The sequence below is a fragment of the Euphorbia lathyris genome, chromosome 8, assembly GCF_963576675.1.
Source record: "Euphorbia lathyris chromosome 8, ddEupLath1.1, whole genome shotgun sequence".
In the NCBI taxonomy this organism is placed as follows: domain Eukaryota; kingdom Viridiplantae; phylum Streptophyta; class Magnoliopsida; order Malpighiales; family Euphorbiaceae; genus Euphorbia; species Euphorbia lathyris.
This window is the reverse complement of record NC_088917.1, coordinates 26158163-26180366: the sequence shown is the minus strand read 5'-3', so window position 1 is coordinate 26180366 and position 22204 is coordinate 26158163. Positions and strand designations below refer to the sequence as shown.

The following is a 22204-nucleotide window of genomic DNA, read 5'->3' as shown; positions in this document are numbered from 1 at the left end:
GATCCTAAATACCGGAAGCAATCCGAGGCCTGAACAACTCTCCCATCTAGGGTGATTGTCCCTGCCTCCCTACTCCTACGGCCGCTAAACTTACACTCCAAATATTCTGTCTTACTTCGACTCAACTTAAAGCCTCTAGATTCTAGAGTTTGCCTCCATAGTTCCAACTTCATCTCCACTCCTTCTTTCGTCTCATCAACCAACACAATATCATCTGCAAACAGCATGCACCATGGTATACCATCTTGAAGTGAACTTGTTAGTTCATCCATAACGATGGCAAAAAGAAATGGGCTTAGTGCGGAACCTTGATGCACTCCAATCGTAATAGGAAACTCTTCAGTCTTCCCAACACTAGTACGTACACTCGTGCATACTCCCTCATACATGTCCTTTATGATGTCAATATATTTCCGCGAAATGCCTTTCCTTATCAAGGCCCACCAAAGTACTTCCCTTGGTACCTTATCATATGTTTTCTCCAAGTCAATGAAAACCATATGCAAGTCTTTCTTCTTATTTCGATAGTGCTCCATTAATTGTCTCATTAGATGGATGGCTTCCATAGTTGATCTTCCCGGCATAAAGCCAAACTGGTTTTCCGAGATCTTCACCGTCCTCCTTAGCCTTTATTCAATCACTCGCTCCCAAAGTTTCATAGTGTGACTCATTAATTTGATTCCCCGATAGTTGGCACAATCTTGGACATCGCGTTTGTTCTTATACAAAGGGATTAAGGTACTTTTCCTCCATTCTGATGGCATCTTATTGTTTCTCCAAATTTTGTTGAAGAACGTCGTCAACCATTCGATTCCTCTTTCGTTTTGAGATCATTGAAGACCTCAAAATAAAAAATTCGAAGAGTTAATGATATTCTAAGGAATTTCAATTCTTAAAGAATTTCGTTTTGAGGTCATTTAGGTGTTGTTTGGTTAGAAGAGTGGAAGTAAATTTTTAGAGAAAGAAAGCTCCAAAAAATGTGATTTTGGAAAATAAAAAATGTGGTTTCATGGTAAATGTCGTTCTAAACAATTTTAATTCTTGAATATTTTCATTTTAAACAAATCGAACACTCTTCTCCTTCTCCAGCTCCATCGTCATAGTACCGAAACCCCCCTTTCTCCATCAACACGTTCATAGCTAATTCGGTCAATCCCGCTCCATCACTGTCGACTCTACATTCTCCGACATCACGATCCAACATCTGCCCCGAATCATGTTGGACAATTTCGACATCTGCTGTCACCGGACAGAAATAAGCAAAGGTGGAGTTAAGAGAGTTGACAATAGTCCGAGCCACGTAAAGTCGTGACGCCTCGTTGAGAGTAGGGGGATTGAGGAGATTAAGGAAATTGTAGAGATGATTGCAGAGAAAAAAAGGGTCGGGATTAGCCATTAAACGAGGATGAATTGAGCATGGAAAAGAAGGGGAAGTTGCGGGATTCTGCGGGGGAGAAGCGATTACAGTTTGGGTTCTTCCATGAACATCTCTGATTACTGTTCGAAACTTGTACTGGAAACGGAAGTTTAGATCGTAGAACATGGATTGTGGTAGCATGTGGTATGGGTGGGAGGTATCATAAGACATTTTAACATTGATTTCCGTAGCCATTGTGATTAATTTGGTCAAGTTAAGTTTGATCGATGGGGTTTTAGTTTATTTATAGATGAGTTTAGTTCGAATCCTAACATGATTAGAAGAAAAAATCATTGTGCGATTAGGAATTAAGGAAACCCTAATTGGATTGGAATACATATTTAATAGGAAATCCTAATTCAAACCAAATTAGGAACCTCGAAACCAATCCAGAACTCCATCCAGTTCGCCTAGTTTCCTATTATGTTCTTTGACGGGTAAATTACATCGGTGGCCACTCAACATCTCAAAACGATCATTGAAGACCTCAACAACAACAACAAAGCCTTAGTCCCGAAATGATTCGGGGTCGGCTAACATGAACCATCATATAAAACCGTGAAAATCAAGTCGTGTCAGCGACACAGATTCGCTCCCTCCACTCCGTCCTATCCACTACCATATTTTCCTCAATTCCCAATAAACTCATATCACTCTCGATCACCCTCCTCCAAGTTTGCTTAGGTCTTCCCCTACCCCTCACCACTACATCCCTTTGCCACTCTTCGGTTCTCCTAACCCGCGCATCAAGCGCTCTACGTCTCACATGGCCAAACCACCTTAGTCGGTTTTCTCTCATTTTATTCTCAATAGATGTGACCCCTACTTTTGTCCTAATTATTTCATTACGCACCCGGTCCTTTCTCGTGTGACCACACATCCATCTCAACATACGCATCTCCGCCACCGACATCTTATGGATGTGGCAGTGTTTCACTGCCCAACACTCCGTACCATATAACAATGCTGGTCTAATTGCCGTCCGGTAGAATTTTCCCTTCAATCTATTAGGCATGCCGGGATCACAAAGGAAACCCGTAGCACTCTTCCACTTCGACCAACCAGCTTTAATCCTATGAGCAACATCTCCATCTACTTCTCCATCCGTTTGGATAATAGATCCTAAATACCGGAAGCAATCCGAGGCCTGAACAACTCTCCCATCTAGGGTGATTGTCCCTGCCTCCCTACTCCTACGGCCGCTAAACTTACACTCCAAATATTCTGTCTTACTTCGACTCAACTTAAAGCCTCTAGATTCTAGAGTTTGCCTCCATAGTTCCAACTTCATCTCCACTCCTTCTTTCGTCTCATCAACCAACACAATATCATCTGCAAACAGCATGCACCATGGTATACCATCTTGAAGTGAACTTGTTAGTTCATCCATAACGATGGCAAAAAGAAATGGGCTTAGTGCGGAACCTTGATGCACTCCAATCGTAATAGGAAACTCTTCAGTCTTCCCAACACTAGTACGTACACTCGTGCATACTCCCTCATACATGTCCTTTATGATGTCAATATATTTCCGCGAAATGCCTTTCCTTATCAAGGCCCACCAAAGTACTTCCCTTGGTACCTTATCATATGTTTTCTCCAAGTCAATGAAAACCATATGCAAGTCTTTCTTCTTATTTCGATAGTGCTCCATTAATTGTCTCATTAGATGGATGGCTTCCATAGTTGATCTTCCCGGCATAAAGCCAAACTGGTTTTCCGAGATCTTCACCGTCCTCCTTAGCCTTTATTCAATCACTCGCTCCCAAAGTTTCATAGTGTGACTCATTAATTTGATTCCCCGATAGTTGGCACAATCTTGGACATCGCGTTTGTTCTTATACAAAGGGATTAAGGTACTTTTCCTCCATTCTGATGGCATCTTATTGTTTCTCCAAATTTTGTTGAAGAACGTCGTCAACCATTCGATTCCTCTTTCGTTTTGAGATCATTGAAGACCTCAAAATAAAAAATTCGAAGAGTTAATGATATTCTAAGGAATTTCAATTCTTAAAGAATTTCGTTTTGAGGTCATTTAGGTGTTGTTTGGTTAGAAGAGTGGAAGTAAATTTTTAGAGAAAGAAAGCTCCAAAAAATGTGATTTTGGAAAATAAAAAATGTGGTTTCATGGTAAATGTCGTTCTAAACAATTTTAATTCTTGAATATTTTCATTTTAAACAAATCGAACACTCTTCTCCTTCTCCAGCTCCATCGTCATAGTACCGAAACCCCCCTTTCTCCATCAACACGTTCATAGCTAATTCGGTCAATCCCGCTCCATCACTGTCGACTCTACATTCTCCGACATCACGATCCAACATCTGCCCCGAATCATGTTGGACAATTTCGACATCTGCTGTCACCGGACAAAAATAAGCAAAGGTGGAGTTAAGAGAGTTGACAATAGTCCGAGCCACGTAAAGTCGTGACGCCTCGTTGAGAGTAGGGGGATTGAGGAGATTAAGGAAATTGTAGAGATGATTGCAGAGAAAAAAAGGGTCGGGATTAGCCATTAAACGAGGATGAATTGAGCATGGAAAAGAAGGGGAAGTTGCGGGATTCTGCGGGGGAGAAGCGATTACAGTTTGGGTTCTTCCATGAACATCTCTGATTACTGTTCGAAACTTGTACTGGAAACGGAAGTTTAGATCGTAGAACATGGATTGTGGTAGCATGTGGTATGGGTGGGAGGTATCATAAGACATTTTAACATTGATTTCCGTAGCCATTGTGATTAATTTGGTCAAGTTAAGTTTGATCGATGGGGTTTTAGTTTATTTATAGATGAGTTTAGTTCGAATCCTAACATGATTAGAAGAAAAAATCATTGTGCGATTAGGAATTAAGGAAACCCTAATTGGATTGGAATACATATTTAATAGGAAATCCTAATTCAAACCAAATTAGGAACCTCGAAACCAATCCAGAACTCCATCCAGTTCGCCTAGTTTCCTATTATGTTCTTTGACGGGTAAATTACATCGGTGGCCACTCAACATCTCAAAACGATCATTGAAGACCTCAACAACAACAACAAAGCCTTAGTCCCGAAATGATTCGGGGTCGGCTAACATGAACCATCATATAAAACCGTGAAAATCAAGTCGTGTCAGCGACACAGATTCGCTCCCTCCACTCCGTCCTATCCACTACCATATTTTCCTCAATTCCCAATAAACTCATATCACTCTCGATCACCCTCCTCCAAGTTTGCTTAGGTCTTCCCCTACCCCTCACCACTACATCCCTTTGCCACTCTTCGGTTCTCCTAACCCGCGCATCAAGCGCTCTACGTCTCACATGGCCAAACCACCTTAGTCGGTTTTCTCTCATTTTATTCTCAATAGATGTGACCCCTACTTTTGTCCTAATTATTTCATTACGCACCCGGTCCTTTCTCGTGTGACCACACATCCATCTCAACATACGCATCTCCGCCACCGACATCTTATGGATGTGGCAGTGTTTCACTGCCCAACACTCCGTACCATATAACAATGCTGGTCTAATTGCCGTCCGGTAGAATTTTCCCTTCAATCTATTAGGCATGCCGGGATCACAAAGGAAACCCGTAGCACTCTTCCACTTCGACCAACCAGCTTTAATCCTATGAGCAACATCTCCATCTACTTCTCCATCCGTTTGGATAATAGATCCTAAATACCGGAAGCAATCCGAGGCCTGAACAACTCTCCCATCTAGGGTGATTGTCCCTGCCTCCCTACTCCTACGGCCGCTAAACTTACACTCCAAATATTCTGTCTTACTTCGACTCAACTTAAAGCCTCTAGATTCTAGAGTTTGCCTCCATAGTTCCAACTTCATCTCCACTCCTTCTTTCGTCTCATCAACCAACACAATATCATCTGCAAACAGCATGCACCATGGTATACCATCTTGAAGTGAACTTGTTAGTTCATCCATAACGATGGCAAAAAGAAATGGGCTTAGTGCGGAACCTTGATGCACTCCAATCGTAATAGGAAACTCTTCAGTCTTCCCAACACTAGTACGTACACTCGTGCATACTCCCTCATACATGTCCTTTATGATGTCAATATATTTCCGCGAAATGCCTTTCCTTATCAAGGCCCACCAAAGTACTTCCCTTGGTACCTTATCATATGTTTTCTCCAAGTCAATGAAAACCATATGCAAGTCTTTCTTCTTATTTCGATAGTGCTCCATTAATTGTCTCATTAGATGGATGGCTTCCATAGTTGATCTTCCCGGCATAAAGCCAAACTGGTTTTCCGAGATCTTCACCGTCCTCCTTAGCCTTTATTCAATCACTCGCTCCCAAAGTTTCATAGTGTGACTCATTAATTTGATTCCCCGATAGTTGGCACAATCTTGGACATCGCGTTTGTTCTTATACAAAGGGATTAAGGTACTTTTCCTCCATTCTGATGGCATCTTATTGTTTCTCCAAATTTTGTTGAAGAACGTCGTCAACCATTCGATTCCTCTTTCGTTTTGAGATCATTGAAGACCTCAAAATAAAAAATTCGAAGAGTTAATGATATTCTAAGGAATTTCAATTCTTAAAGAATTTCGTTTTGAGGTCATTTAGGTGTTGTTTGGTTAGAAGAGTGGAAGTAAATTTTTAGAGAAAGAAAGCTCCAAAAAATGTGATTTTGGAAAATAAAAAATGTGGTTTCATGGTAAATGTCGTTCTAAACAATTTTAATTCTTGAATATTTTCATTTTAAACAAATCGAACACTCTTCTCCTTCTCCAGCTCCATCGTCATAGTACCGAAACCCCCCTTTCTCCATCAACACGTTCATAGCTAATTCGGTCAATCCCGCTCCATCACTGTCGACTCTACATTCTCCGACATCACGATCCAACATCTGCCCCGAATCATGTTGGACAATTTCGACATCTGCTGTCACCGGACAGAAATAAGCAAAGGTGGAGTTAAGAGAGTTGACAATAGTCCGAGCCACGTAAAGTCGTGACGCCTCGTTGAGAGTAGGGGGATTGAGGAGATTAAGGAAATTGTAGAGATGATTGCAGAGAAAAAAAGGGTCGGGATTAGCCATTAAACGAGGATGAATTGAGCATGGAAAAGAAGGGGAAGTTGCGGGATTCTGCGGGGGAGAAGCGATTACAGTTTGGGTTCTTCCATGAACATCTCTGATTACTGTTCGAAACTTGTACTGGAAACGGAAGTTTAGATCGTAGAACATGGATTGTGGTAGCATGTGGTATGGGTGGGAGGTATCATAAGACATTTTAACATTGATTTCCGTAGCCATTGTGATTAATTTGGTCAAGTTCAGTTTGATCGATGGGGTTTTAGTTTATTTATAGATGAGTTTAGTTCAAATCCTAACATGATTAGAAGAACAAATCATTGTGCGATTAGGAATTAAGGAAACCCTAATTGGATTGGAATACATATTTAATAGGAAATCCTAATTCAAACCAAATTAGGAATCTCGAACCCAATCCAGAACTCCATCCAGTTCGTCGAGTTTCCTATTGTCTTCTTTGCCGCCAAACATAACTTCTTTCCTATTGGCTGTGGCAGAAATTATCTTCTTTGCTTAAATTTGATTTTACTGATTTTTTTTATGGGGTAAGTTATCAAAATAAGTCTAAGGTTTATGGAGTAGTATCAATTTAGGTTCTACGTAAAAATAGTACTAATATAGACTTAACGTTTACAAAATAGTACCAATTTAGATCTCGACAATGAAATGTCACATGGAGTCTAAATTGATACTCTTCAAAAACTTTTGGCATATTTTGATATCTTATCTCATTCTTTTTTGAGATAAAGTGTCAAAATAGCTTTAGACCATGTCCAAGACTCTCTAAAAAATAGAAAACCCTTGAAAATGAGCTGAATATGCTTGTGGCAAAGATGTCGCAAGGTAATGCAGTACCACCTTACCTTGCGGCATCTTTACCGCAAGGCAAGATACAATTATTATTATTTTTGTATATAAATCTAATTTATCAACTCTAGCTTATATTTGTTTTAAATATTTATTTTTTGTTTTAAATATTAATTTCATGTATATTTTTTTTTACAGTAAAACCTCTATGTAGGAATACTCTATATAGGAATAACCTCTATTTTGTTATAAAAAAAACTCGGTCCCAACTATAAATAGGAATAACCTCTCAAACGTTATTTGTTATACATTTTTCAAGTCTCACCTTTAGAAACTATGCCTCTATATAGTAATATATCTATCTATATATATAAAGAATTCAAACTAAATTATAAAATATAAAAAAACTCTTGAAATTATCTATAAGTTGGAAACACAAACTACAACTTGAAATTATAAGTATTTGTGTTATTTAATTTTTAATTGTAATGTTATTTGATTTTTTATTGCGTTGTATATTTAAATATTAAATTATAATTATAAAAACATTAAATATTACATGAATTATAAAAACATTACACGAATTATAAAAATGTTACACAAATTAATAAAAACATTATACGAATTAATAAAAACATTACACGAATTAGAAAAAACGAAAACGAACTAGAAAAACAACAAAGAATATAAAAACATTACATGAATTAATAAATGGATATATTTTGATTAATAATATGGCCCGCACACGAATCTGAACTTTTGGAATGGGAATTGGATCCGGCCGACTTTAGCCAACCAAGTTGGTCTTGATGCTAAGGCTCAGCGCAGGTGCAAGTCGACGGTTGCGGAATTTATGTCTGATGATGGCTGGGAAGGCCTCCCGGGGCTTCCGCAGGAGGTTCGGGACAGGGTTCAGAGGATAAAGAGAAGTCAGGAACATGAGGATGTCTGTGTCTGGGAGCCCGCGATTCATGGTAAATTCACCGCTAAGCTTTTCTATGCTTGATTGAGACATGTTTCTCCTGCTCGGCCTTAGAGTCGTTTTATTTGGCGTTCCTTCATCCCTCCATCGCACTCACTTGTCTGTTGGCAAGAGGTTCTTGGTTTTTTACCAACTCATGACCGTCTGAGTCATCGTGGTATGGTACTGGTCTCCAAGTGCATTCTTTGTGGGGCAGAATCTGAAACAGCTGACCATTTGTTTGTCTCTTGCACTTTTGTTGAGCGATTTCCGTAAGTGCACGGTTTCGCTTGTAGTAATAAAAAGATATCGATCCCACAGGGAACGTTTTTCAACAAACACTTATTTATGTGTAGATTAAATACGACTTAAGGTTTATGTAAAAAGATAATCGTTATTTGAAATTGGTTTTGAATTTGATAGAATAAGAATTAGGTTAGAATATGTAGAATGTTAGAAATCAATTCTGTTTTGAGTATGAATTACAAAACAGAAACGTTTAGTGTTTAATTAAGGGAATAATTGTGTTCGTTTGCATTAAGCAAAGAAAACAACTTTAAACTTTGTATAAATTATAAAATTGTAATAACGTAAACTCCTTCAATTAAAGGGCTTTGAACTGCAAACAATCCTCCTACGGTCGGGTTAGATTGCTACCTTAACCAAATTAATTCTCGAAGAATGAATTTGCCTAAGTGTTCAACAAAGTTTCCTTGTAAAGATATTGAATTTAACTACGTTTTAATGAAAACACCAGAACTCACTTCGGATCATTTACCATAAGTGCTACATAAAAATTTATTGAATTACATGAACTTTATTAGATGAAGTATGAATTTGATACAAGTTTACAGAGAATAAAAAGCATGGAAGCATTCAAACGACATGAGAGTTCCGGGTCGTCAATCCTTTCCTCAAACCTCGTTAGAGTTTGTCAGGCTCGTGGGTCGAATCCGCTACTTAATCTTCTCGCTGAATCTTCGGAATAGAGATGGGTCGTCAACTACCAGAATGTAAACTAATATAAACTGATCTTAATCTAAATATAGATGCTACTGTGTCTGTAATTATTTGATAAACAATGTGTGTACATCATATTGCTTTTTACAAAATCAAACTTCTAACTCTAAATCATTTGACTCAGAATTTCTGCATTAATTTTGTACTAAATCTTAACTCTAAAAATTATTATATCAACTCTTTATTTATAGATGTTGAAGAGTCGAGTTTATGGAACGTGTCTGCTGCGAAGAGACATTCTTATCCAATCGAACGGACGCATTTCTTTGAAAACGAACAAGTGTATGTTGTGCTGCCTGAATTTCTGAACTTACCGAGAATGTAAATTCTCGGTCGAGAATGGAGAAACAGTTTTTCAGCCTTAGAACGAAATGGGGGAATGCCTGGGCAACGCGTGTCGCAACCGAGAATGGAGGATTCTCGATCGCGACACGAGATGTTTTTCTCCGTCTCTGACTTCTTCCTCGTCCTCGTTTCGGTGCGTTTGATTTTCGTCGTCTTTGACTCTTTTTGTAGGGTTTTTCCTTCGTTTTTGACCTCTTTTCTTTCCTATTTGGATTTTACCAAATATTTAGGTACCTTGCATGAAAGAAACATATTCGGACGTAAAAATACGCTAAATAGATATAAACAGCACAAATTCGTAGTAGAACTGATGTAAATATTGATGATATTTTAGGTATATTTTGGGCTTAACAACTTTCTCAAAGCAAATCTGGCACGGGATTGGGGCTTTGTTTGGCAGGCGGGTCTACACGGAATCTGGTGTGAGTCTGCTGATTACGGAAGCCTCTAAGCAGCGGTTCAGCCATCAGATTGCGGCTCTTTGGGCACTAGCGGTGGTTAATGGCATATGGATCATATGGTCGACTCGAAATAAAGCAATCTTCGAGGGAGAACCGCCAAATCTATTCTTCGCGCTTAGACGCTTGTGGGGTTCCATTCGTGAGGGCGGTACACTTGACCGTGGAGGAATGTGGAATTCGGAAGTTGAGCTCCACATCCTGAGAGAGTTGCATCTGCCTAGGCGTCCTCATCGCGCTCCTCGTATTCTACCGATATGCTGGCAGCCTCCGCCAGAGGGATGGGTAAAAGTTAACACAGACGCCTCCGTTGTCGGAAGCCCAGGGGCGGCTGGCTGTGGCGGGATCTTCAGGATGCACAATGGTACTTTCAAAGGGGCTTTCACTTACCCGCTAGAGATTGCCTTCGCCTACAGCGCGGAACTCTCGGCTGCAATTTTCGCAATTAATATGGCCTATGCAAGAGGCTGGCATCGAATATGGGTGGAAAGCGACTCAACATACGTCGTGCACCTGCTTCGCAAACGCTCTAGTGATATGCCTTGGTCCCTCAGACAGCCTTGGTTAGCTTGCTTGGATCAGCTGACATCCATGACAGTGAAAGTCTCACACATCTACAGAGAGGGAAACCGCGTGGCGGATCTCCTTGCAAATTTCGAACGTCAATCGCAGCAAACCTCGTGGTGGGACAGCATTCCGCCTTTCTGCTCTGCGGAGTATTTTTGTAATCTGACAGGAAGAATTGTCTTCCGTTTTTCCTAGCTAACTTATTCCTTGTAACATTCTTTATTTTTATTACCCTTTAATAAAATCGGCTTTGGGTTTTAGGGGCTAGGGTGGGGGTGCCAACCTCGTTGGGATGTCCGTCAGAGTCGCTTTCCCCTCGCGCCAATCTTCAATCAAAAATATTTTGATAATAATATAAAGAATATAAATGTTATGTGAAAAATGAATATAATAATAATAAAATATTTAAAGAGTATGTAAAATAGAGTAGATGGTTGAAGAAGTTTTAGTGTAACAGCTCTATATTTAAAGATAGAGTAGGTAAAATAGAGAGCATGGTTGGAGATGGCCTTAAGGTTTTTGGGAAAAACCAATTTTGCTTCCAACATAACAAATTTTAATTTCAATGTTTGTCAAATGACGCAATTAAAATCATGGGAAAATTACACCGAAATTCATCTCTTAAAAACTATTTACAACTATGTCAAGTCATAATTTTGGATTATGTCAAGCTAATAAAATCAATACTTTTAATATATTTTAAGAATTAGAATTTATAAATTAGAAGTCTAGAATATATTTTCTATGTTTTATGAGTTATGAATTAGAGTGAATTTAGCCTCCATGTACAAACGTTGCAATCTTAAACCTAGCATTTAACACATAGTGCAATTTTAAGTATGGATGTGTATTGGTTCGGTTTAAATCGGATACCGAACCTATTGAATTCGGTTTTCCAGTTAGGTTTTTTTAACACTTCGGTTCAACATTGGTTTTAGTTGCATTTTGATATTCGGCTTGGTTCAGTTTGACACAAAATGTAAAAAAATCGAACCGTACCAAATTACATATATTCTACATTATTATATATATATATTTGGTTTTACAAATTTAATTTTTTTTTGTTTTAATACATCAGTCCCATGAAATTGTCGAAAAAACTTGATTGGCCCCTTGAATTTATAGGTTGTCTCATTTGCCCCTAAACTTGCTTAAAGTTCATGATTAAGTCCCTAAATCTATGAAACGCTATAAAGATGTATAAAACAGAAAGTTAATTTGTTTTAAAGACTTAGAATCGTAAATTAGGCATTTATTTTTTAAGTTCTGAATTTGTGTACAGAGTCGGACAAATTGAAATGTATATCACTTTAAACAAATTCAGGGGGCATATGGATCAATGTACGCAAGTTCAAAAGGTCAATAGGTCACTTTAAACAAATCCAAATGGTCAATAAGTTATTTTAAACAAGTCGAGGGGGCTAACGAGACACTTTATAAGCTTAGGGGGGGCAATCAAGCTTTTGAAACAAGTTTAGAGAGCTTTTGATGTATTAATTTTTATTATTATTATTATTGTTGAGATAATAAGCCAATGTAGATATATTTTTAAAGTATTTTAAATTTTTTTATTGTTAGAGTTAAATTTAATGAAAAAATATAGTAATTTTTATTTGTTGTTTTTTTATTTTTTAATTAAATTCGGTTTATTCGGTGTTACACATTATTCGGTTCGGCGTCGGTATAACTTCTTGTGATATTTCGCGATTCGATTCGGAACCAATGCGCACTCTAATTTCAAGCCTTTTTATGTGCAATTTCATATTCTCATCACTTTTAGTCTTCAATTTATTTTTTTTTTCTAACTCAATAAGGTTTGAAATAAAAATAATAAAAAAAAAAACATGTTTTTAAATTGCACACTAAACATTAACCATTAGGATATTATTGTTTTACCCATAGAGTCTAAACTCGCTCTTCCCATCTTAATAAATTTAACCGTTATAATGATTGTTGTAATGATGTTTGCAATTAGGGAATGTTTATTGCCAAGACTTAATACTCTTTTTTCCATGACTCCTACCGCGTTGATATTCTATTGGGATAGGGATAGGGATAAGGTTGGGATATGGATAAAGATAAATGGTTGGGATAAGAATAAAAATATGATGGTCGAGAATTATTATTCAATGTTTGGTATGTAGGATAAGTATGGAGATAAAATAATACATTTTACTATTTTAACCTTATTTAAACTACATAACATTAATTTGAGGGATAAGATGGACTTTTCCATCCTATTAAAATCGCGGGAGCTTATCCCGCCTCCTTATACCACCCCCTCCTCGGTATAGGATTTGAGGGATAAGAGGCTTATCCCTCATCCGTCTCACTCTTCTATCTCCCAAACAAACACGGGATAACTTATCTCGTATTTTTTATCTCTATCCCACCTCCTATATCCCTTCTAACAAACACTCAATCTGGGATTTATTTGACCATTATCATTGGGTTTTGCTATTCACCGCTCTCAAGTTACTTATCACCGCTCCCTTTTGAATATTTTTGCGCTTTTCATGTTTCTATTCAAAAACTTAATATCCTCTCTCGTCAAAAATTGGATTTGTGAAAAATGAACCCGAGAACATCGAGGAAATTGAATAACTACCGTTCCTATTTACACTAATTGAAATTCGTCTCCAAAAACTAACTGATTCAATCAATATATATATAAAAAAAAATTCATCCAAAATGTGCTAAACGGGTGATTCACACCATTCGCCTAGGCAGAAACGGATGAACTATCGGCAGGCAGAAACGGATAGTTCATCCGTTTCTGCCTAGGCGAATGGTGTGAATCACCCGTTTAGTATATTTTGGATGAATTTTTTCTCCGAATCCGGTGATGGAACTCGTGTTTTCGATTCAATTTTCAAATAAAAATATTTATCCGAAGTCTTTTTCTTTTACCGTGTTTAAGTCCCATGAATGTTGTTCGGGTTTTTAAATTTCGAAGAAATTTAAGAAAATTTCAGTTTTTGAGTTTAAAAAATGAAAAAAGGCAAAAGTGCGCGGTGATAAATAATTTGGAGGCGATAAATAGCGATCCACGTATTATTATATAAGGAATAATGATATGAATTCAGAATTTTTTTGTTCGGAAGTAAGACTTGCTTTGAAATATATTGACAGGTGTGTGTGGATTACTTAACAAAGCCCATAGTTTTAAGGAGATGACCAGAGTACTTAAGCCTGGTGGATTGGCTATAATGAGGTCTCAGTTTTTTCCCATATTTCATTTATTAGAAATAACATATTCATGGAAACCACATTCCAGGGAAAAAAAAGCATCCTAAAGACCTTAGAATCCACCAAATTTTTGTGGATTGCGTTTTATTTGAACACATTACATTAACTGCTAATTTTTTATTTTTGATCATATTAAATCCCTTATGATTAGAAAAGTCACCTCTAACATAAATCTCAATAATAAAGTGTTATTCATTTTATCTCGTCTTAAACTGATTAACATAATAACATTTCCTCGTATGCAAGCAAGCATTTCTAACTTAGAGTACCACTTTATATCAGTTTTTCGAACCGTCAAAAGCAATATCAATATGGACATGACACTGATCATGTTATGGTTGTGGGTTCTTATTTCCGTTATACTGCTGAATTTCAGCCTCCTCAGTTATCCACTTATCTTAAATCTTATGGACCTTTTGGAATCACTGTAAAGTTCCATTTTTAGCTTAATACATCAAGGCTCCCATTATTTGATCAAATGATCCTATTCACCTTCTGAATTATGGAGATGTCTCATTAGCTCTTTAAATTTAGATAAAGTGACCTATTGGTTTTATAAACTTATTTAAAGTGATACGCATTTCAGTTTATTCAAATCTCCACATTGCTTTGGCACTAGGACTTGAGAGTTAATCATGTCACTTCAAATAAATTGTGGAAGCTAACGAAACATTTCCTAAGTTTCAGAGAGTCAACGGAAAATTTGGTCAAGCATAAGGATCCCTGATGTATTAAGGCTTCCATTTTTGTTGATTATGATTATGAATTGACTGTGAAATATTAATGTAAAATTGGGGTACAGGCAGTGGATATATATCCCCAAACCCATGAAGATCAGATCCAATGTACATTGTTTATTCTAAAAAGGCTTCTACAGCATAACCAGAAAGAATCAATTTGTATAGTTCATTATTGTTTTCTCAATCTTTCAAGGACAATATAATATTCTTGTGTACAACTACAAATTAGAATAGAATCCATTCCATTCTCTGATAGGCTCTACACAGATGATATTCTCCTTTACCGTATAATCAACCAATACAATAAGGCAATAACAGTAGTGCTCATCTAGACCTGAATGACCAAACCAATACATTAGGACAATAACTGTAGTGTTTATCTGGACCTGAATGACCAAATCGTTAGATCCAAGTTTATTAAATCTAAAACTTGGGATGTTTGAATCTCTACCACATGATTCTAATAAGTTTGGATTAGATCTAACGATGAATGACTAAATTTATTTGGTCATTCAGGATTCAGGTGAGCACTGAAGACAATAATTTCATATTCTTACAACATTCAAACATGAATTCGAGATCATAGGGGCTTATATATATATATATATATATATAATTATTTCTTTTCTACCCCAGTTGGTGATCTTGGAATCAGTCACTACTTATCATCGTAGTTGATGTGAATCTTGAAATAATAAAGCACAACTTTATTTCTTACACTCAGATATTGAAAAATAATAAAGGTTTTTTTAGCAGATCAAAAAATGGTGCTTTTCTCCAGTCGGTGATGTCGGTGCCTTGATATGCTAAATTACGCATGTGTAAAGATAATGTTCAAAAGACAAATAGTCAACATAAACCTTGAATTCAATAAATTATACTATTTCATCCATTGAATACAAGTATCCGATTCTCCTAAAACCGTGAACTTCAAAAACTCTGGATAAGAAAGGAAAAGAATATTTACAGCACATAATACATGAAAATATACATTAAATTACAACAAACAATTAGGGAAATTTCAATTTCAAGCCCAACCCTGCTTGTATTTGCGAAAAAGGTCTTCAGTTTGAGCATTTTTGAAGGCACTACAGGCAATAACGTAGACCCAAATCAGCACCACAACGGCTACAATTAGAATGATATTGGCTTTCCTCCATTCTTTTCTCAAGTTGCCTAACAGACCAGCTTTGCAAGATTCACAATTGTAGCAGAGCTGGGTCTGGTCATTGTTCCATAAGTAACAGTCTGGGTCTGCTGTTGGGTTTGCTGGGTTTAACCATAGTGTTGGGTTCACATAATTGTATCCACATACTGTTGGTGGCTTACAACATCCTGACTGCAACATTCCAAATTTCAAACACATTAAATAACGTTCATTTCGTTCTAGTTTTCGGAGTTACATAATTGTATCTGCAACTGCTTTTAGCTATCAACAACAGCAAATAGTAAACAATAACAACGGACTTGCACTATTCAAGAGAAATGGTGATTGAGATTGGTTCCATTCTTTTGAAACCAACTTGCCAACCTCATTTATGCAACTTTTTGAGTACTTTTGCAACAATTGGTTATAGTAAAAGGAGAAGAAAAAGGAGTTTTACACAGAAAGCAAAAGCTATATTTTGATCCTATACTTCCCTAAATTCTTTTAATAAGCACATGTAATTTGATTTAGCCTTGTTAGTTTCTGTATTTATAAATTTTGAATAATTTATCTACTTTCTAACAAATTAATGCGAGCATAATTCTCACTCTCACTGCCGATAAACACTAAAAGGCAAAAAACATTCTAACATCCAGTGGCGGAACCAGGACCCCGGATGACCCGGGGCTCAAACATATCAATACAAAAAATTTCAAAACGTAAAAAAAAAAATCAAAATTAACTGTGCAATTGACGGTAAATTTTCAAAGTCCAGCCCGCTCGACAAAAATTTTTTAGCCTCCAACGCATTAAAACTGTAAAAATGTTATCATTTTTTTTTAGAAACTAGCATTGAACTAATAGAAAATTAAAATGAGACTGAAGGGAATCGGACACAGGACCTCTTAAACAAAAGCAAGCATACTTAACCATCTCATCTACCTTTATATATTGAAATAATACTACATAGAGTCAATATAATTCTCTCCAAAATATTATGAGACACCGTTACTAAAAAAAAAAATTCTCAATTCTCGGGCGGCCAGCCGGGGCTCGAGCCCCGGCCAACCCCCCTAGTTCCGCCCCTGCTAACATCTCTATTCATTCTAATTTTGGTGATTGAGACCTTGATTTTTTTATATCAAGATGTTAGATGCTTTGAATATTTATTTTTGTTCACAATCTCTATTTGCTAAATTGGTATGTAATCATCTAATTCGTTTAACAATGCGTTAAACATTTCATCTGTATTTGAAATTGTAATACAACTAAGGAAAATTTCTTTTGAATTGTTAAGAATGCAAATTCCAAATGTAAATCAAATGAATAACACACTCTTAACCGAGTAATATTCAAAGTTGACTTTTCTAATCATCCGTGGTTTAATGTTACCAAAAAGAAAAGATCACGCACTTAATCCACCAAATTAAAATGATTAAGGATCTTAGGATATTTCTTGACAAACTAAAAAGAATTATTAAAAATGTAAATTTTGACTTTGTTAATCGAATTTTATATTTTTTCTAATTGTCTGCAACTTGCAACTTAAAACTTAGAACTATCGGTAACTTAATATGTTAAATGAATAATTAGTACTCAATCCACTAAAATTGGACTTTTTTGTCAAAATTTGTGAGTAAGCAACTAGATTAATAGAAAATTACAACTACATAGGTTACTAAAAGTCCAAATTAAACATATACATATGGCTTTACCGAAAGAAAAAGCAACCAGGTCCCAATTCCACCAAATTGTCACTAAATGCCAAATCAAGACCCGGCTGGCAACCATATAATCTCCCTATTGTAATAATACACTAATTACACTCTAATTTAGTCCTAAATTCCATTATTTCTAGTTGGTACAAAAAGCTATTGGCACAAAATTTCCTGGGTGGGTCATTACAAGAAAAGATTTTGATATCATTAGCGAATCCGGAGAACCCTACACAGCGTGACATGGCTCTCTGTTTCAATTATGAAATGTAAATATAGTGTTGCTAATCATGATTAAGTGATAATGAAAGATTAAGAAAGTCATATGGACCACACAACAGTGATCCGTATTAAGTGCTGGGTCAACAATACTAATTGTAATCTCATATGGGTCCTATTAAATACTTTTAATGTAAAACAGGTCCTTCTAATTGTGTCTTCCATCCAGTCATGTCCTATTCCAGCACCTTCGCTTAACCACCACCTATATAAATCGACAAACATAGGGAAGAATTCATTGACACTGACAACTGACAACTGTATGTCAATCTGATTAGTTAGTTTGGCGATAAGTTACAAATTTGTCCTTGTATAAATTTATCATAACAGAGTGTATGGTTTTTCATACTCGTATTTGTTTTTTTCACTTTAGAAAGAGAGTTTTAAATATTCGGTTAGAGATCTCATATTGTCACGGGTAAACTAAACAGGTTTATAATTTTACCTCTAAAATTTTTAAATAAGATCAATTTTAAATATTTATGTAACAAAAAAAAATTTAAACATACTAATATACAAATTTACTACTATGCATATTTTGAATATTATATTTATTATTTTACTATCAGAGTTTATCAAAATATTAATATTTAAGTTTGTCAAATAGTTAAGTACAAAAATTGTTGTAAATGTTTAGTACGTTGTCAAAACAAGTACATTAAGAGTCCGTTTGTTTTATCTACTATTTGTTGTTTGCTATTTTCTGTTACGGTAGCTTTTCAAATGTAAAAGGCAAACAGCAACTCACTAAAACACCTAAACTCTAAAGTGAAAAGGCAAACAGCAAACAGCAACTCACTAAAACACCTAAACTCTAAAGTGAAAAGGCAAACAGTAACCTGAAAATCAGGAGGGCGCTAAATGAACACTACAAAAATTGTGATATACGGTTTTTTTATTAATGATAAATTAAATATTTTCGACATAATTTGATTTCAAATTTTATAAGTTAAGATCAAATGTTAGAAAAAAAAAAATCAACTCTGACAATGAAATAAAACTTGAATCTGAAACAGATATTTCTACTAACATATCATGTGCCATTTTTCCCCCAAACTTCAGAACATTAAAACGGAAATTAACAAAACTGTAAATCGGGAAAAAAAAAATTAAGAACTTACCTGAAGAGGAGAGATACGAGCACCGAAGAACTGATCAGCAGTGATATAATTCCGAGTAAGCTTAGCACAAACCTCACCGTCGGCCAAACAATTCCTAATTTTCACCCAATTCTTAGAATTGACCACATGATTTTTCAGCCAATCCGAGAATCCATCAACCCTGTACTCTTTATAAGCCCTGCCGGGGACATAGTAGCCGCCGTCTTGGCGCGTGACAACAAACGCGAAGACGAGCAAGATCAAGAGAAGGGCAATGAGAATGGCCATACAACAGAGGTAGAAAGCGAGAAGCGTCTCTTTGTACCAGTAAGCACCGACGAAACCAGCAAGAGATACTAAGAGAACGAGAATTCCGAGAATAACGAGCGGCCAGCGGAAAGAGTGGATGCATTCGTTGTCGGGTTTGGAGGCGAGCCAGATTCCGGTGGCAATTATGGGGACGGAGCAGAGGAAGGCTATGAAATTGAGGGTTGCTGTTATGTTGTTGGATAATCCCATGGTGAGGGAAGGAGGAGGAAGAAAGTGGTAGTTGGATATGGAATGAGTGAGGTGAAAACGGAAAGAGGCGAAGGAGTGATGTTTTTTATATAGGAAAATTCATATGGAAGTTACTCGTCTTTGCCCTTTTTAATATATATTTTTTATATAATTATCCAAACTCGAGTTTCGAGCTAAAAACTGTCCAAATCCTCTTACAGGAAACCGGTAAATTACATTTTAGGTACAAACTTTAATATGGTATATAAAATTGTATAATTTTTGGTGACACCTCACTAAAGTGTATAGTGAGTTATTTTAACCGGTTAATATGCCACATTAGTAATTTGATCTCTTTAAAAGTCAAAAGTTGACTAGTCAATGCAAACCACATCATCAATTTTGACTTTTAGAAATGTCATATTGCTAAAATGACAGGTTGATTTCACGTTGACCAGTCATAATTACCGACTGTACACTTTAATATGAGGTTATCAAAAGGTTGTACAGTTTTACATGCGAAATTGAAGGTTGTACGTGAAAGTCTGAAAAATAACAAAGGTTGTACACCACGTATATAATTTACCTTAAAAAAACAAACCATAACCAGCTCTATGAAGTTGGCACATTTTATCACTTGACCACCTGAACTTTATGTAGTCACCTAAACTCCATAAATAATATATATTTGATCTCATAGTTATTAAAGGCGCATGGCGCACTAAGGCGCAAGGGGTCCTGGAGCCATGGCGCATGGCGATGGCGCGCGCCATAGCGAGACAAGGCGCACTTAAAAAAATAAAAATTATAAAAATATAAAACTAACATAAAACTAAATCATAAAAATATCTTAAGCATAAATAAATTTTAAAATGCAAAATAAACCCCATATTAGAAAACTTTAAAGTTGAATACTAATTCCTAAGTTCTACTCCTAATCAAAACTCTCCAAATCCATCACTCCTCATCATCACTATCACACTCCTCATCTAAGGTATCATCAAACTATTGATCATCAAACTGTTGAAGTTGAATTCCCTTTGGCTTCTTTGTTTCTGTTGTTTGAATCCGTTTGATGTGTTTTCTTTCTACTAAACTTCTTCCTCTTTTAATGATTCTGTCTTTTACTCTTCAAATGACTCTGTCTCTTCCTCTTCAAAGAGTCTCCTCGTCTTCTACTTAGTTTAAATCCTATAATCTCTCTCATTTTTAATACTTTTTGTTAATATAACATGTGTTCCATTCCAGATATATAAAGTAACGGCCAAAAAACTGCCCATAACTGCCTCTAACTGCCAAGGCGCGCCTTGGTGCGCCTTTGGCAACTGCCTTTGGCGCACCAGGCGCGCGCCATGGCGATTGCGCCTCGCCATGGGGCTGCCATGGCGCTAAGGCCTGCGCCTGGTGCGCCATGCGCCATTGGCGCGCCTCAGGCGCGCCTTTAATAACTATGTTTGATCTCTTTTTATTTACATAGCAATTGTTGGTCCCGTGTGATTAGTTCCAAGGGGGGTTAGGAACTAATATAAATTTTTCGCTAATCAATCTTGCTGACTTAATAATTTTGGTGAGTTTATTAACTCAGCTTTGGTCAGCTTGGCCGATCTTAATGTAAGACAGCTTTAGTCAGATGCTGACTAAGACTGTTTCACTCGAGAGTTGGGAATTGACACTTTTGTGGTCAGCTTCCAACTCAGCACTCCAATTTACTTAGTGTCAGCGTCAAAGAGTTTATATGCTGAGTAAATATAACAAACAACACATTCACATATATATATATTTGAGAGAGTTAGAAATTACTCAGTATCACTTATCCTGGTTCGGCCTCTCCGCCTACGTCCAGTCCCCAGAGTCTTCCGGGCTTTTAGAATCCAATACTGAGCTCTTTAAGGGTAGAGCACAAACCGATTACAGGCAGTTGAATATGCAAGAGTACCTTCCTCTATTCGTCTACTCAACTCCTACCATGCGCTACAACCCAGCACTTAGATTTCTCTACCACTAAGTACTTAATACCAAGTACTCAGCATACACACTCTCAATATTACAATTGATCACAGACTTGTTCCTTTTAAGATAAAGAACACTTTAGGTGATTACAAACAATCAATCTAGCATTTACACAAAGAATAGAAGGTTGGTGTAAGCTTTCTTTCTTGTTTTTTAGTGCTTTGAATTTGTATCTTTATCACTTGTAATTTTCTGTAAAAATCGGCAATCTTCCAAATGATATCTTTGTCCCTTTTATAGTTGAAATGTGAGGAACAAATCATTTGAAATTGATTTGTCCGTTGAGTCCAAAACGGCTCTTTTGGGGGGACAAACTTCTGGTCAGCTTCAGATGTGCAGGCCAATCCTGTCTTCTGAATTCTTTAGATGTCAGACTTGACTTCTTCCTACAGACTTTGTCTTCTTGCGGCAGTTTGTCTTATAGCATAGAACAGTTGACCCATGCATCTTGGAATTTGGCTTTTGCGTAATTCAAGACTTCTATTATTGGTGCAGACAGTTGTCGAATTTGTCTTTTAGCTTAACGGATCATTCATGATGTCCTGAAGATCACTCAGCTTCACTTCGATAATCATTATCTTTGATTTTCACCAAAACTCATACTGAGTTCTTTTTTCCACTCAGCTTCCGTGGTCAGCTTCGTTCTGTAGGATCTATTTCTTGAAGCAGACATCTTTTGTGTTGAGCTTCGTTTCACTCAGCTTCTTTGATCAGCTTCATCCTGAAGTTGTTGTTCTGAAGATGGCTTATCTTCTCTTATGCTGAGTTGCTCTTGTGTTGTGTTCTCATGCTGACTTTGTCCTGTCTTAATCTTTATTTCTTTTTGCATTTATATTTATACTCAATAT

The 22204-nt window shown here is 36.7% G+C and overlaps 1 protein-coding gene across 1 annotated transcript; it reads right to left on the bottom strand.

The window, feature by feature from the left end:
- Window positions 1-15453: 15453 nt before the first annotated feature.
- LOC136203649 (tetraspanin-2) lies at window positions 15454-19459 on the bottom strand. The gene is made up of 2 exons (XM_065994851.1): window positions 18870-19459; window positions 15454-15946 (listed from the first exon to the last, which is right to left on the bottom strand). The coding sequence occupies exons 1-2, from the start codon at window positions 19365-19367 to the stop codon at window positions 15635-15637; spliced, it is 810 nt and encodes a 269-aa protein (XP_065850923.1). The 5' UTR covers window positions 19368-19459; the 3' UTR covers window positions 15454-15634.
- Between the last annotated feature and the right edge of the window lie 2745 nt (window positions 19460-22204).